We start from the raw sequence: 18,369 nt of genomic DNA, 5'->3' as shown, positions 1-18,369 counted from the left end.
CATACAGCAGATCATCACAATATTAAGCATAACTCAGTTTTTATGGGTATAAGTAACAACGCCTCCGCCAAATATGGCAGCTGCCTATAATAGCAGACAGAGCACAGTACCTTGCTAACCGCTTAGCCCTTTTTTGGGGCATCCCAAGCTGTTGAAGCCCCCAGCCTGTGTGTATGTCCTAAGCTGCCAAATATAAAAACAAGTAATCGGGCCCGATAACCTACCTCTAAAATGATGTTTAGAAGTGGTTGGTACTTAACTACTTTAGTTATAAAAGCTTCCTCCATACTGGAGTCAAAAGTGCAAGCAACCTCCAAAACAAACATTTCTCTAGACTCACAACAACATCAGGTGTATTAGCCAACAGATGTGAAAGGTTTCAAAGTTACTATTACAACACTGAAACATGTATGGTTTTACACAAGAATGTTTATACATTTTTACTGAAGATGAGAAAGTTATTTGATATTTCTTTCTTTATAAGATCCACAATTCTGTCGTGACGTGCTATGTACATTCCCTTGAAAGCATGGCAGCCGTTCAAAATATGCGGCAATGTTTCAATAATCTGTTCTGTGGTGTGGTGCAAACAATAGGGAACCTGAGTTGTTGAAAACCAGATGGAAAGGTTAAATCTAGTGGGAAGAACTTGTAATCTAGCTTTTACTGTAAAAATAACAATGTCCTCACTAAGTGCTGTATTCTTAAGAAATGAATGAGAAACAGAGTGGTCAGCAGCAGGGGCGGAGCCAGACATTTTAAACATTCGGGGCTTAGCCCAAATCTATGTTTGTCCAAAGACATTTAAATTTTCTATTAACAGCTTTACTAACATGAAAGGAGTTTTTGTTATCGTATTCTTGTACATAAAATGTACATTATTTGACACTGTAATTTGTAAAACTTTATTGAACGTACCAGCTCTAGGGGGGGTCCGGGTGCATGCTCCCCCGGGAGAAAATTTTGTACATTTTAAGGTTAAATGCATCAATCTGGTGCACTCTGGAAACTCAAAATTAAGAGCTTCAACACATGTACAGTGTGCAAATTGAACAAAGAAACAGCATTGACTTTTTTTTTTACAATACTTTTGTACTCATTTCTTTTTAAAAGATAAATCCTTGAGCTTTTATTTTGATCATCACCAGCTGATCGTGTGCGCAAATATGCGAGAGAGAGAAAGCGCGGCCGGTGTATGGTCGGATACTGTAGAAAAGCGGTATTGAACTGCTTAACGTATTTTAATAGAGAGATGTGTTAAGAAAAATTATATTTTGAGAGCACTGTTAAGAAACCTCTAACCTGAAATTCCTGTTTGCTGACTGTCTCGCACTCTTGCGGTTGACTGTGCTAGCTCCTCCCCTACCTGCTGCATATTCAACAGAGAGGAAGAAACGGAGTAGCCCATAGGCTACCGACAGCAAAGAAATGTATTCTATAGGCTAGATTATTTTTAAGGTCTATTTTTACAGGCTGTATGCAGTATATGCAAAGCCAAAGCGCAATGAAATAAAGCAACTTATGATTTCGGGGGTTTACATAGGCTATTGTCCAGTTTCATATTTTCTCAGTGACACTCATTACATTCGGGGCTTGACTCAAAACATTCGGGGCTGAAGCCCCGGCAAAATCGGCTGGCGCCGCCCCTGGTCAGCAGAAGGAAGACATGCAAGTTTTCCCTGAATTTTCAGTCCCGCCCAGTGTTGTTTTTGGTGATGTAGATGTAAACCCATAAGAGTTCGCCGGGCACCTGTAGATGTTAACGGGTGGTTATGACCACCGTATGTGGCTGTTGCTCTGACGTAGGTGAGGGGGTCAGTAATAATGTCCTCTGAGACTCTCACAGTCCTTGAGTCAGACCTCACCCACTCCAGCGATACTCCAGTTCAAACACAGAGATCATTCAAGTCTGGCCAATCTGACCAGACACCAAAACCAGCAGAGAGAGTGTCAAGTTTCCCACTGGATTTTCTTTTGAAGCCAAGGAAGTGAGGCTCTGACTCCCTGGCCAGCGGCACCTTACGTCTCCTTAGGTCCAGGAACAGGGAGGATCTAGCCAACTCTCTAACATCTTTATCATCATTATTCAGCATGTTCAAAAGATGGGAAATCCACATAAGTCCATATCATGTTTGGCACCCCCAACCCTCCTTCCCATTGAGGATGAAAAATAATATCACGAGTGCTATGTGTATTCAGTCCAAACCACTTTCGCACCAAGCTCACTGTTTTGTTATTCATTTCGCTCAGCACTTTTTGTTGAATGGCACAGTGACACATCCACTTGAGCCATTGGTTGATGGCAATTATAAAATTAATTGCACTCCAAGGGCAGCCAGTTTTAATGCCTATCTGAAGTGGTGTTGAGTGAGTGACCTGTTCTCCACAGAATACTTCAATAAAGGAGCCTCTATCTTTCACTATGTCAATGAACAGTTGAGGTAGTTGTATTTCCTCCAATGATTTGAACATGACATTGTGAGGTAAAGTTCCAAATGCATCTCTAAAGTCTAAGAAGACTGCATACAGTCTACATGACTCATGCTTAAAGTCATCTATCCCAGTTTTAAGACAAAATACATGTTCATTCATACTTTGCCTATTTATGTATGCCTTTTGCTTGGTGAATAAGATGTCAGCTTTCATCAACCTGGAAGAACTCTGGCCAGTATGCATTTCATGAACACCTTATAGATGGTAGGAAGGAGGGATATATCTCTCCATGTCGATGGATCATCAGGGATGTTGTCTTATTTTGGAATACGATGAATTAGTGCTCATTTCCATGAATCTGGTACTCTCTTATTTTCCAAACAGACATTAAAAACAGTTGTTAAAATCTGACATGACTGCATGGCTTTAAATGTCTCGTATGTCACGCCATCCTTCCCACTAGCTTTGTTGTTAGGGAGGTTATTTAAAACAGTCTCTACCTCCTTATATGTGAAGTGCGTTGTTTCAGGGAAAAAAGCTGGTTTCGGTGGCGGCACATTCAAATACCAAGGTGCAGGTGGGAGGTCTTCATTACGTTTGCGATTTAAACATTTGTTTTCATAATACGTTTGTACAACTGTTATGTCACTAGGACAGGAAGGAGGGTCGGGATATTTACTGTTGTTCAGGATGACTTGAATCGCTTTAGATCTTCTGTGCTGCCACAAATATGCAAGTTTGTTCTTACTCACTTCTTTATTCCGCTGGCTGTTAGTCGCTCCTATCTGCAGAGAGGGCAAGACGGTTTCTCGCAGGTAACGCAGCTGTTCACAGATCCAGTCAGCTAAACAGGGGCGGTTTCTTCATTAGGGCAATAGGGCGACGCACCACCAAAGTGAGAAAGGGACGGATTTTTCAATCACATTCAACCACAGAGTTACGCTAGCTGTCACTGCTGCTAGGCTGTTTGTTCTGCCTCTGGATATAGTCCAATCAGCGCCGAGTCACGCTCCGTGGAGTACCGCCTCTTTTTGGGCATTTCAGTCTGGCGGAGATTTGCCCCGACTGCTCCCATACACTTCAATTCAAATAACTTTTTTTTTTAACTGCAGGCACTGCAATGCAATCTCTATGGCTTCCGGGGCACGCACTAACGTGCATTCGTCATCATACGTAACCTTAACTTGTGCAACGATTGGTGGAAACAAATACAGACCTCTATAGAGTGCCCCAGGGATGACGCGTTTTTGTAGGCCAACCCGGAAGTTAGCGTCGCACGGGTTCCCTCGACTGAAAGCCTATTCATTTTTCCCATAGACTTTTGGAAAATCGCAGAAAATAAGCTCTGTGTTTATCAAAGGGTTATGACACTTACACGTTTTGTCTATCAAGATAATCTTTACAAGTTAACTCAACATTTATAGATTTTGAAGCCTAAATAAAGTCGTCAGATATAAAAGGCTAACAGTAGGCTATAAACGGACTACGGCACACCATGGTCGCGGATCAACGTCGTCACCAACAAGCGTCCTCAAACTTTATTTAGAAAACAACTCTATTTAAAAACATGCTCACTGATTATGATCTGCGCTGTGTATGAATACTTATCCACTTTTTCATGAGAAATGCTGTCCAAATGTCCTGTTTTTAATGATGACGTCTAAAGTCCCAGCCAAAGGAAGTAGTCCCTTTTAGCAATTTGTTAGCAACCGCCGAATTTAAGACACAGTAAAAGTTTAAAAAATAAACTGGTTATAACTGGTGTATTTTATGTCATAGATCAAAACGTGAAAGTATTTAGAGGCTTTGTTTACCACAGACCTTATTTCAGGCGATTTAGCAAAAACCAATTCAAAAAAAGCATAGACTTTACGCGTTGGAACCGGAAGCCCTAAAATGCTAACTCGCTTCCGGGTTTTGCCTACAAAAACGCGTCATCCCTGGGGCACTCTATTCATATATTTTTTTTAAGCTGAAGTGACATCCAATAATTTCCTCAGTGCATATTTACATTTCACAGGTATATTCTCCATCTGCAAATGTTAGAAAGTCGAGAAAATATTTCCATTTTGTAGCCAGGCGTGGACGAGCCTTCAGCAAGACAAACTTCCGTGAACAAGCGCCGCCGCGAGCATGCGCGCCAAACAGACGGTGTTCAATCTGAGAAAAAATACATTTTGCTAAAAATATTTGTTGTTGAAAATTTGTTTTTGTTGGAAAACATAATTATGCCATATGTAGAATTTCGAAAATACAACTAAGTGTATTTGTATGATAGCAGTAACTGTGTAAAGTGACTGTTAATAGGGTAATCAAAATAATTTAATAATTTTGTTTTTAGATTGTAAAGTTACAATTTTAGAATGTAGCCTAGGCCTAATGTGATTTGACCCCTTTTTTTGCACATAATATAGCATACACTACACAGTTACATTCATGCTTGTTTTTTATGGCCTTCAATATGAAGGCTATAAAAAATCAATGTGTCTAGGACAATATTGGGCAGAATGTGAAATATATATTTTTTTTAATTAAATACAGATATATTCTTTTTAGATCCCAGCCATTATGCCATATAGCATGCTTTAAATACTGAATTTTCCATTTTTTAGATAAGCAGTAATGATACATTATTATATCACTTGTTAAATGATTATTTAACAATTAGCCTATTCATTCCTGCAATTCTTAAAAAAAAAAAAAAAAATTGCGCCCCACCAAATTTTTTTTGCACCAGCCGCCATTGCAGCTAAAGGCAGAGGTTACATTTTCAGGATATGGTTGTGTCACTGGGAACTTCTTCAAGACTCTCGCCACATATTTCAAAAATTGTAATCCAAAAGGCTTACCACTGTGGCTTTCCGCTGTAAAAACTCCATTCCTGAAGAATATCCCGTTTAATAATGTTGCTAGCTTTATCCACTTTCCCGGATCACCGGAGACAACAAAGTTTGAAAACATACACACACACACACACACACACACACACACACACACATTTATTATTGGAATTTAAAATAGGCTGTTTTCCAATTTAATATATTTAAAAATGTTATATTTCCAGTGATGTCAAAACTGAATTTTCAGCATCATTAGGCCTACTTCAGTCTTCAGTCACATGATCCTTCAGAAATCATTCTCATATGATGATTTGCTGCTCAAGAAACATTTCTTATCATTATCAATGTTGAAAACTATTGTGCCATTTCATATTTTTTTTTTGTGGAAACCAAGATACATTTTATTCAGAATTATTTGATGAACAAAGTTAAAAGAACAGCATTAATTAGATTTTGTTTTCTAACAATGTAAAACCTTACTGACACTTTTGATCAATTTAAACATGCTGAAGATTAGCAAACAGACTGTCGATTAATTAAATGATTAGCTACTTTCCAACAAAAGCTGTTTAATCAGCATATTGAAGCATCTCATCCATTGACATCCATTAAAAAAAAAACAGCCTCTGGTCTCCTTCCCTACGTACCGCCAGAGGTGGAGCGTTTTTGGCTAAAGGTTGCAGGCTTGCCTCCCATTGGCTTTGGTAGTACAGGTCTCTGCAGGACAGTAATGATCGGTGGCAATAAACAGAGGGGCGTTTTTGAGTGTGGGTAGGGTTTAGGGGTGGGGTCGGGTGAAGGGGATCATTTTCATTGCATGATAGATAAACACCCAACAGTTTGAAAAACCTACAAATACAGAAACGCCCACTTTTGTTCCACAGAGACCTCATACAAATTGCTCCATCTTACACATTTATTCGCTAAATAGTTTATTTTTCCACTTAGAAGCTTTTTTTCGCACTGAATATCGTGCTAAATTACTAAAATTATGGGTTAAAAACACCTTAGGATAGATATTTTTATGGATGCAACATCAGTATTCCAGAATCGTCCCGCCCACTCTTCCCTCACGCTTGGCGACAGCGTTCACAAACAAGGATCCTCCCATGTCAACTGTCTTGAATGGTTTCATTTCTATAGGCGCTTCGGTGCAAAATGATATCTAGTTGTGATTTGGGTGGGGTTTTCCGTGGTTTTGCTTGAGAAACGCTGGACATTCACACATCTGAGCGGTGGGCGACACATTTATGTATACGCAAACGCGCCTTTTGTCTGCTCGACACTTTCCTTGAACACTTTTAATATGCTGCAATATTTCTTTGGACTTGTTTATCTCTCAGCAGTTTTACTGTATGTGGCTCTCACAGGTTTGTTTTGGTTCCCTTTTCATTCTACCGATAAATGAAGCGAAAACGTTAATTAACTGGTAGCCTATACGAGTTTAAACGTCTTTTAAAAGTTTACTTGGTTCCGAGCGTCGTTGACCTATATTTCTTTGTTCAAATGTTGACTTGCTTGAGTTTGAAAGCTATTACTGTACAGTCGCTATACTGTAGTATTGAGCGCTTGTAATGTGATATGATCTGTGCTTGGGTACACAGTATTTTTAGTGCTGGCAAACTCTTTGCATGTAATCTTTGGATTTGTATAGATATGCCTTTTAAAAAGTGATACAGTCACAGTCATGAGTTGACTGTGCAATTGGTTTATTATAAAGAATTTTTACATGGCTGACAAATATAGTAAAATACAATATGCAGCAATAAAAAAGTAGCTAGACACTTGTCCTTGAAGAGTTCAGATACCAATACGATAAAGATGATTGACTTTCTTTTTTTAAATTTATGGAATTGTACATCATAGCTTATTAATAAAGAGTTGTGAGAGTAATGGGTTTGGCGCTTAACCTTGGGACATAACTTTAAAATAACAGCAACAGCACATGCTTAATTACAAAAGGTGAAGTTAGAAACATGAGGGCTGAGACAGGACAAATGGAGACAGAATAATCAGATAAAATAAATGCTTTCTTTGACTTTTAAAATGTCAAAGAAAGTAAATTGTCTATAATAGCACAGTAAAACTGGTGCCCGGCTGCCTTCTTGTCATTGTAAATGACTTAGAGTTACATTCATGAGGGATATGTTTTTGAGGAATGACCCTGCTGTATCAGCAAAGTTTCTTAGTTGAAAGCCAAGATGATGAGAATTGATGAGCCTCTTTGTTTGTAAGCAGTCATAAACTGTTATAGACTGATGGTCTTCTACAAAAGCCAAAATGTTCTTTTTTGTCTTGCATATCCTGACCAAGAATCCAGACCAGTCATTTTTCTTAACATGGGGTAGTTGCTTTTCATGTCAAGAAAATAATACCTGTATGCCATTATTCTGAATTCTTCAATGTGTTTAACAGGTACACATGCTGCTGAATGTCCTCTTCAGCTCAACCCACAGAGAGTTGTTGTGAGGTACAACGGTTCTGTGGCAGTTAACTGTAGCACTTCTGTCCAGCATGATGGGATAGGATGGGAAGCCAGTGAGGGAGCAGTGCCCATGAGTTTATCAGTCAGTCTGATCACATGGAGAGTGTCAAACCTGAGAGAATGGGACACAGAACCATTCTGCTTCATAAACACTAAAGATGGTGACCAGTGTTCATCATATCTCCCAGTGACTATTTACAGTGAGTTTCTCTGCCATTGATATTTTTATCTTTCATTCTCAGAAATATCTAATGTATGAATATTCATGACTGCAGATATCAGAGTGTGTAAATCTGTTCCCACAGAGACTCCAGACAGTGTGTCCATCAGCACTTTGAATCCCATCGGACCAATGAAGGAGGGAAACCAGTATGAGCTTCAGTGTGACGTTCTCAATGTGGCTCCTGTTCAGAATCTCACTGTCAAATGGTACAAAAGAGAGACTCTGGTGGATCAAACCACCTTCACTGACACCATCAAGACTCCAGTGGATAAAACAGTCACACTCATGATCCGTCCAGACAGATCTGATGATGGAGTTCAGTACAGGTGTGAAGCAGAGCTGGATTTGGGAGCAGAAGGACCTCAACCTCCTCCTAAAGTCACATCAAAACCTCTCAGTGTTAAAGTTTACTGTAAGTTTATTTTTATTTTCTGAAGGCCCTTCTAGCATAAAGGATGTGCAACTGTCATATTACATCATACACAGTTTTGCAAATTAACTGAGATAATTTAATGAAATTCCACATATTATCAATTGAATTAATATAAATGTTTCAGTTGTGAAAATATGTAGCTCTGTCCTCCTCAGATAAACCAAAACACTCCAGTTCAAACGAGACCATCAATATAAGCAATGAGGTCACACTGAACTGTACAGTGAAGGCAAACCCGCCTCCTACGTACACATGGGACTCAGAACAACTGAAAGAGAAGATCACCTCCTCAGTGCTCCCGTCCTCCAAACTCAGTCCAGGAAACTACACGTGCATTGCCACAAACTCTCAGGGAAGTGACAGAAAAGTGTTCATCGTCAGATCTACAGGTCAGTTTTAAATAAACACTAATCAGCCTCTTTGCCCTAAGAAAGTGTTTATCTCAGTTTAAAGTTACAGTTACTAATTTCTACATTTGTACTGTTCAATAGAGCGCTGCAGTGATTATGTATTTTTGTAGGCCAACCCAGAAGTTAGCATCGCTCTGGTTCCCTCAATAAAAACCCAATAGGATTTTTCCATTGGCTTTACAGAAAGTAAGCTCTGTGACCAACAAAAGTTTATGATTCTTACATGCTTTGTTTATCATGATAATTTGAATCTTAAATACAATCACTAGAAGTAAAAAGCTAAAGGTAGGCTATAAATAAACTACACCATGGTCACATGACTTCAATGTCAACATCACAAAGCTTTCAACAACTACTTCAGTCTTTATTAATAAATATTTCCCCTGATAGTTTGAGTTATAATAGTTTGCAAGAGCGTGGTTATAAACCCAGGTTGGCTGTAAAAGTGAACCACTGAGTTTACCTGTTCGGTGTGATCATTTTTAATGCCACGATAATGTCAGTAGTCCAATTTGTTAGCAACTGCTTTTTTCAAGACAAGGAAAAGCATTAAAAAATCAAAGGGGTATTACTGATGTATTTTATATAGAACAAACTGAAAATATTTTGAGCTTTTGATAAACACTAACCTTATTTCAGGCATTTAACCAACAACTTGTTTAAAAAAACAATTGACTTGGGACGATGGAACTAGAAGTGTTAAAACTCGTTTCTGCGTTGACCTATAAAAATGCGTCATACACTCCTAAAAATAAAGTTTCTTTATTGGCATCTCTGTTTGCATGAAGAACCTTTAAATGTAGGGTAGGCAATGTTTGTTATAATGGTTGAAACTCTCTTTACATCCTGATAACAATCAATAATAGAAGTGGTCTGAATATTAAATCATGTACAAATATTTTCTTTGGAAATCTCAGAACCAAAAAATGTTCATCCAATAATTGCATTTGATCCGAATGCAGTGATTCGATGTCCTACCTACCTGTCAACCTAGGTATTTGCATACCTGCGCACACCTGCTCACGCAGACATCACACGTCATCAGTGCGATTTAGAGTTGTAGACAGACAGTCACCGAGCACCACAAACAACAACAGCCGCCTTTCACAGTTCCTCGTGAACCACAACATGTCGTAACCGTAATTATGAGTTAGCAAGCTGTGACGTTCTACCCGGAGCTGTTCACTTCATCTGACTTTATGCATTGCTTTGTCAACACTATTAACGCCGAAATTAATCTGCAGCAGTCAGGTGGTACAAGTAAGAGCTCAGTCTCTCTAAACCCCTCCTTTCCGAGAGCTTCCTCCAGTCTGATTGGTCAGAAAGCCCAAGTCTGTTGTGATTGGTCAAGTGTCGGAAACAAACAGCCATTAGCATATACATTTCAGCTCTGGGAGCTTCTTCAGTAGTTGATACACAGTGATATGAACAGTAACGATGGAGTCAGTTTTACCGTATCGATTCCAGCGTGGATCCTCATCCTTTGGAAGTGCAGCAAAGTGGATTCGCTGCACAGAAAAATGGGTCTTCTTGACATGTTGACAACGCAAACCAAACACAAACTCCTCCAGGTCTTAAAGGCACAATATGTGCATTTTCTCTGCTAGAGGAGGCTTATTCAAAACACAGGCGTAGCTTGATGACGCCTTGATTTCGCAGAATCATGATGGGAGATGTTGTCTTCGCATCTTCAGCCAGTGGAAAAGAATCTGACAGGACAGAAATCATGTTCATGGATGAGGTTATTAACGTTTCTGTAGTATGAAACAGAGCTGGGCCAAGTGCTGTGAGCAGAAACAAGACCACTGGAGCGATTGCTAATGAGAGAAGAGCGCGACACATGTCTCGAGAGCAGCGGAGCTTTTATTATGCCGTAGTCGCAGCTTATGCTTCTTCTGGTGAAGCGTATGTGGGGTATTTGTTTTATCATATTAGATACATTTGTGTGTTGAAAGCTGTTAAAGTGCTACTCTGCGTTAGCTCGGGGGATACTATGAGACACTTATTGCACACTGCAGTAAGCTAGAGCGATATTAGGCATGATAAAACATGTAAATTACTCACTGTAAATCAAGAAAATGAGATTTAAACAATAAGACTTACTGTGTTGAGCTATATAACATGATTAGATTAATGTAACCAAACAGTTGCTCACTTGTCTAATCAAACACATAATATATTAAAATGTCTTTGGTGTTTCCATGGTTTCTACAAAATAAAACCGGAAATCGAGGGTAACGGGGGTATGACGTCATTTATAGGTGAAGCACGGACACGGTCCGTGTCCTTGTTAAAATTGCTTATTTCTCTGGATTTACACATTCTTGGAAACATTTTGGATATTGTACACAAGTCAGCAAAATATATAACACTGTTCTAGTGGATTTTGGATATTTTAACTACAATTATAGTGTTTTAGAGCGGGTCATAGTAGATGTTTTTTCAAGCAGCCAGTGTAGACCATAGGCAGCATTTTGCAAATGTGTTACAAACCATCATAGGTTCATACAGAAAGTGAGACTGGAATTACTGACGACTTGTTTCAGGCAGTTCAGAATTGGTTCTTTCATTTAGGAGACAATGGCTTTATTTGTCATGCACTTTGACCTTTGAAGCTTTGCAGACCTTTTACATTCACAAACAGCGTATTCACATATTGGGCACTACATGAAATGTAATATCTGAAAAAGCATAAAAGAGGCACTTTAAGAGTGTTCCTGCAGCACTATATATACAATGAGTTCTACTGATACAGAGTGGCCTAGGGTCATGTGTGTTATAATTCTGCTTTGCATATTTTTTAGGGCTGTCAAAATAACGCGTTAACGAACTCTCTCTGTCTTCAAAGTAAGCACCGTCTTTGCACTCTCTCTACCTCACACATAATAATCTAAATCAACTGACACAATGCTAAAAGTTCGTAAGACCGAATCCATGTTTCACGAGGCGCATTCGGAGAATGTTTTTCCTGAATAACCGCTGGGTGTGAATAGTGCTCAAAAGAACATCACCTCATCTTCTCTGACAGGCACGTGCAGCTGACATAAACCACACTTTCAGTAAAAAAAAAGAAAATCCTTTCCAGTGGTGAAGTGTTTTCTGTGTTGACAAATCCTAATAACAGTCGCGATTCGCATGCAACGTGTAAACGTCCGCTAATGTCCAATTCACGACCTAATGATTCATTTGAACAGATTCATTTTAATGAATCATTTGTCCACATGGTCTATAATGAATCATTTACTCGAACAACTCTGAAATGAGAACATAAGTTTGCTTACCCCATTTAGCAAGAGTGGTTAGTAAAATTAACCTTAATAATCCACAATATTTTCAGGTTATTTAAATGACAATGTGTAATAAATTAGGCCTACCTATAAAAGCAGTTAGTTTATACTGGAGTGAGGTGAAACCAGAACAAAGCAAGTTGTTGTTAGTTAGGTGCATTTAATTGTATATGGTAGAAAATTATATTATTAGTTGCATGTATTTGTGACATTTTAGCATATTTATAAAAGTTGATTATCTTAAACTCTCAGTATTGATTTATTCCAGAGTTCATTCTTTATCTGTTTGTTTGTTTGTTTTTTTCCACATTTCCATTTAATCATTCATCAGGCATTTTTTGTGTGCTGTAATACCAGCAGAGTTACACTTCTGTTGATGGAGTAATCTGTTTGTAAAATCATTCATGTCATTTCCCCCACAGCTAGAACTACATTCTGGGCGATTGTTATAGCCGGTGTGGTGGTGGCAGTGCTGTTAATCGGCGGTTATGTGGCGTACAAGCGTAAGAGTTCCCCGAATTCTGTCATTTGATGGACTTGCAAGAGATTACCTCAAAACGGGACCTTCTCCTCAGGGAGATCATGAAAAACTTGATTAATATGGATTATTCTTTAAATAATTGACTTGATTGTGCATGGCTTGGGGTGTTACAAAACAGCACTTTTTTAAATCACCAAATGAGATTTATTTTTATTTGTGTTTGTTTACTGATTATTCTGGTCCTAATAGGAGAAAATGATGACTTAATAATTTTATATAACCACTCATTAAATATAACCACTTATTATGGAAATCCCATTACTGTACAACACTATATACATGATTTTGCCCTTACATATGTTGTCATATTTTAATTTTGATAAGTTATTAGCTATCAATTATATTGCTATGGTCACATTTTTGGTGTTTATGTTAATTGGGCACTGAGTATATATACGGTATGTATAAATATTCAAGTAATGGATGTAATATTACACGCCACACATGTAATACTACTAATAATAATGTTTAATTAGTCTGTTTCACAGAATATTTTTGTTTAGAATTTCTTTCATCAATAGGTTTGTTCAAATTAAATGTCTTTTTTTCTGTGTATTTTTTTATAAAAAAACATGGAACATTTGTATCTTGTGATGCATAAGTGATCAAGTGCATGTTATGAATCCTTTAAATATGCTATATTTTTTTCAACTAAACCCAACTGTAATCCTAACCTAACTAACTGAAAACCGCTAGTTAACTTATTTAACTTAGATAACTGCTGGCTAATGAATCTAGTTGTTGAGAATGGAAAGGATAAAACAAGGATCAATGAACTGAGAAAATGAACGACCAACTTCAATCACAGATTTATAATATAATACTAATATTAGGTACTAATCAAGGTTGTTTTACATCCCACATTATGGGTTCTGGACTTCATATAAATGTTGTCCTAAAGACTGAAAGTCGTATTATTATTCATTTCCTGTTCTCTTTTCCTCTTATGTAATGGCATGATGAGTTCAGTGGAAAACAGTGATGGTTAATTTCCACTGTAAAATTGCTCATAGGTATGATACTTCAAAATGTACAGATACAACTAAAATAGTTTAATTAAGCGTTACAATGTTGGTAGCACTTCACAAAATGGTTGTATAGACTACATATAAGTTAAAGCAAAAGACAACATGACAATGTTAAAAAGTATTGCACCTAAACTGTGAAGTGTTATTAATATTTTTTGTATACTTCATCACATCTGAATGTGCTCATAAAATGTTGCAGGATACACAAGATGTTGTAAACGTCTATGTTTCTTCCTCTGAATGTATACTAGCATTTTTTTTTGTGCTTTTGTGTTATTTTATTAATACAGAAACTGTCTGAAATGTTTGTTGTTGTTGCCTCAAATGTCTTTTTTTTTTCTTGGGGTGGGGGGGTGTAACTACATATAGACACATCCATACACACACACACACACACACACACACACACACACACACACACACACACACACACACACATATATATATATATATATATATATATATCAACATAACAATAAATAGATAGACAATAAATAGACATACCTACATGCACATAGACACAGGATTATTTTCCTTATAGTGGACTTCAATGGGCACCAAACGGTTGAAGGTCAAAATTACAGTTTCAGTGCAGCTTCAAAGGGCCTTAAATGATACCAGACGAGGAATAAGGGTCTTGTCTAGAGAAACGATTGGTCATTTTCAAAAAAACAAATGTTAATGTATATTCTTTATAAACATAAGTGATCGCCTTAAACGTGCTTCCACTTTACTTATTCTTCAAAAAGCTTACGTTCTATGTCCTGCGGCTTCCCTATTCTACTTATGGAAAAAAAGGAACTAGTTGCGTTCATTCTGTAAGTAGAATCTGAAAGTGCAGTTTTGGCAGAAGCACTTGCAAGGCGAGTTGTGTTTATAGAGCATATACATTTACATTTTTCTTCAAAAATGACCAATCGTTTCACTAGATAAGACCCTTATTCCTTGTCTGGTATCATTTAAGGCCCTTTGAAGCTGCACTGAAACTGTCATTTTGACCTTCAACCATTTGGAGGCCATTGAAGTCCACTATAAGGAGAAAAATCCTGGAATGTTTTCAATTTCTTTTTGACTGAAGAAATAAAGACATGAACATCTTGGATGACATGGGGGTGAGTAAATTATCAGGAAAATTTTATTTGAAAGTGGACTAATCCTTTAACACAGCCCTCTACAGTGCACCCTCAGCTAATAATAGTATACTAATAATAGTATACAAGCGAAACAGATTTGCAAGCATATTAGCAAACGACCCAGTGCGTATTTGTGTTTGCGTCAAAGGTTTCTATTTACACTGTGTTTTGCAGCAGTGACCAATGTAGCCAATCACAGGCATATCTGTTGATTTCTTGAACGCAATGGCCAATCAGAGTTAGTCAGAATCCACTCAACACTCAAAACGCATGAGTTTTTGTTCAGAGTTCTGCACGCTCTTGAATGCTGTCTTTACAACAAATTGTAGACACAACGTAAATAAGAGATTCACTGTGCAGTGTAGACAACTTCATTGATTATAACGAATGTTTGTGTGGTCGTGATAAACAGATGAGTGACGGCTTTATAAAAGGAGCTGTCTTTGCATGCTATGCTATAAAATACTATACACACACACACACACACACACACACACACACACAAAAGGGTTCTTTTAAGAACTGTTGACTGAAGGTTTCTTTGGGGAACCAAAACTGGTTCTTCCATGGCAGGGGTGTCCTCAACACACCTGTCTGGACGTTTTTAGTATGCCTAGTCAGACCTTGATTAGCTGGTTCAGGACAATGGCCCTCCAAGAGCAGCATCGGACACTCCTGTTCTATGGCCTCACTGCGAAAACCCCCTTTTGAAACCTTTATTTTTAACATGACTGATTGTAACTACGACAACCGGGATTGAGTTTCTGAAATTAACAATACAGTAATCCTTTGCTACTAGTAGATCACAAGATAAAACTTCACTCTAAAAAATGCTGGGTTAAAAAAACCTAAGCTGGGTAAAATATGGACAAACCCAGCAGGTTGGGTTAAAAGGCACGTATTATGCCCTCTTTCATATGATGTAATATAAGTCTCTGGTCTGGTCAAGTTTCAGCTTAAAATGCCCCACAAATTTGCCCCTATTTGGGGGTGAGCAAAACATGCCTTTTACTATATTACTATATTGTTGGCTAAAAAAATAAATCCAAAATTGGTTGAAAAAAACAACCCAATCCCTGGTTTTGTCCATATTTAACCCAGCAGTTAAAGAGTGTTGTTCATCAGAATTCTTTGTGAGTTATGTTAGTCATTTTAGTACATGTTAAGCTTAATAAATGCCTAATTCATACATTCATTCATTCCCAATTTGCTCAATTTCCAATAAAATGACATCATCCGTATTGCTGCACTTCATGGGAACACTGAAACTGTGACTCAGTTTATCAAATGAACTCCTTCTGTGTGTGTTTTTTTTTGTGTAGGCTTGTGTGTAGTAGCGACCTGTAGGGCTTTACTGCCAAAAATGTGTGCAGTACACAGTGTTGCCATAGCAACTGCTCCACAGGGACGAGCTCAGCTAGCCAGGACTCAGCCGACTTCCCTCAACCAGAGACAAATAAACACATTTCATAAAGACGTAAAGATGGGATTAAGCAGTATAAAACGTCTTTAAGTGCGAGCTTGTTGAATTCAAGTGCACCATTTTTATAGACTGGCAAAATAAACAAAAATAAAAAAAAATTAAAAAAAACGGAAGATAAATGACTCGGCAAAAATCACAATGAATCATAAACCATTCAACATCTGCCACTGCACATTCAAGACTGCACATGTTAATAATAATAGACCTTGCATACTACATTTGTATGCAATATACAGGTAATATCTTGCTAAACAGAGCACACTGTTGGCTAATAATGATACAACGAATAACTATTAACAAGGAACATGTGTGAACGGTTAACAGTCAAGATAAAGGCTGAAACATGAAACCACGAGTAAGACACTTTCAAACTTAGTCTGGTCTTTGTCCTGCCTACTCTTCAGAGCATTTACATAGGCTACCATTATACACAACACAAAGACATGTCACTGACATTTGATTTTCAGTTGAAATATTATTTTGATAATGTAACAGAACAAATCGTTGTTTTGGCAAGTTAAATGTTAGTAGTGTTTAATTCAAAAAGTCTTTAGTTAAAGGGTTAGTTCACTCAAATATGAAAATAATGCCGTTTATTACTCACCCTCATGTCATTCCAAACCCGTAAGATTTTCGTTTATCTTCAGAACACAAATTAAGGTCTTACAGGTGTGGAACGACATGAGGGTGAGTAATTAATGACAGAATTTTCATTTTTGGGTGAACTTACACTTTAGCCCTCTACTGCACACATGTATTTTTGATTAATTTGGGAATATTTTATTGATAAAACATTTTTTTTTTACCCCACCCCACATCGCACAACATTGACCTGAGGCAACCAAAAGAAAAACTGAATTTCTGAACATGCAAAATAAAAAAAAAATTAATAAATCCTGACAAAAGTTTTCTCTGTACCTTCATAAACAAACACACACACACACACACACACACACGTTTGTTTTTGTGAATTGTGGGGACTTTCCATAGGCCGCAATGCATTTTATACTGTACAAACCATACTTTCTATCCCCCTACCCTACCCCTAACCCTAAACCTAACCATCACAGGAAACTGTGCATTTTCTCACAAAAACATCATTTAGTATTTTTATTAATTAATTTACATTGTGGGGACAGGTGGCTGGTCCCCACGATGTAGGTGAACTCAGGTTTATATTACATCGTGGGGACATTTGGTCCACACAATGTAATATAAACAAAAGCGCGCACACACACACATACACATTTTTATGTATTAGTTCATGTCATTTTAAATTAGATTAGCCCCTCTAAAGCATCTTGCCTTCTTCTCACACCATGTGCTCCTGTGACCATGTGGTTATGACACATGGTCCCATCTTCAAATGGTGCTTGATAGTGCCTCCCACACCTTACTGGACTTACTGGACTCTTTGGAACTTTCTCAACCCCTTCTAATTAGTTGTTATCATTTAAAGAAAAATGTACTAATCATAGGGCTTAAGAAAACTTTCTGTTGCCTGAGGGCAACGCTGTGCTGTAGCGGGTTAAGAGACAATTACCCTCATTTTTCTAAACGAGTCACGGAAACCACCCAAGATCACACACTGTACAACAAAATGCCTTGTGAAATCCAAACTAAAGTTGTGTGTCTTTTAGTCCGTGTGTGTGTGAACTTTGAGGTCGCAGTGAACGCAAATCTTGACGAAGTTTGTTTTTGTTTGGCGGACTAGCAGGTAGCAAATCATGTTCATGGCTGTGGCATTATTAATTCCTATTGGATTTTAGTAACAAATAAAAGTAACCTACCTCATTAATTACTCCTTAAGTAAATTCTTTTAAGTCTTTCAGACTCCTAAGTTTGCTAATGGGTGTTGTGAAAGGGAGTTTCGAGTGCCATTCAAGAGTAAAATACAGAGAAGACGCATCAAACACTTTGCGACCTCCACTGGTCACGAATGGAAAATCATTACTTTCATAAACACAACTGAAGGGAATGTCAACAGAATATCACATCAACATGTAGTTTTATTCAGTTATATGTTTTGTTTATTTATTAAATGGTGGTATATGTGTTTTACACAGGCTAGAT

At 37.8% G+C, this 18,369-nt stretch overlaps 1 protein-coding gene across 1 annotated transcript; it reads left to right on the top strand.

The window, feature by feature from the left end:
• Positions 1-6,373: 6,373 nt before the first annotated feature.
• LOC137017851 (intercellular adhesion molecule 2-like) lies at positions 6,374-13,974 on the top strand. Its single transcript, XM_067382559.1, has 5 exons — positions 6,374-6,643; positions 7,689-7,958; positions 8,064-8,393; positions 8,570-8,803; positions 12,534-13,974. Exons 1-5 carry the CDS (start codon positions 6,580-6,582, stop codon positions 12,641-12,643), a joined length of 1,008 nt encoding a protein of 335 aa, XP_067238660.1. The 5' UTR covers positions 6,374-6,579; the 3' UTR covers positions 12,644-13,974.
• Positions 13,975-18,369: the final 4,395 nt, after the last annotated feature.

Source organism: Chanodichthys erythropterus, chromosome 3, assembly GCF_024489055.1.
Source record: "Chanodichthys erythropterus isolate Z2021 chromosome 3, ASM2448905v1, whole genome shotgun sequence".
NCBI classification, from domain to species: Eukaryota; Metazoa; Chordata; class Actinopteri; order Cypriniformes; family Xenocyprididae; genus Chanodichthys; species Chanodichthys erythropterus.
This window is presented reverse-complemented; position numbering and strand designations above follow the sequence as displayed.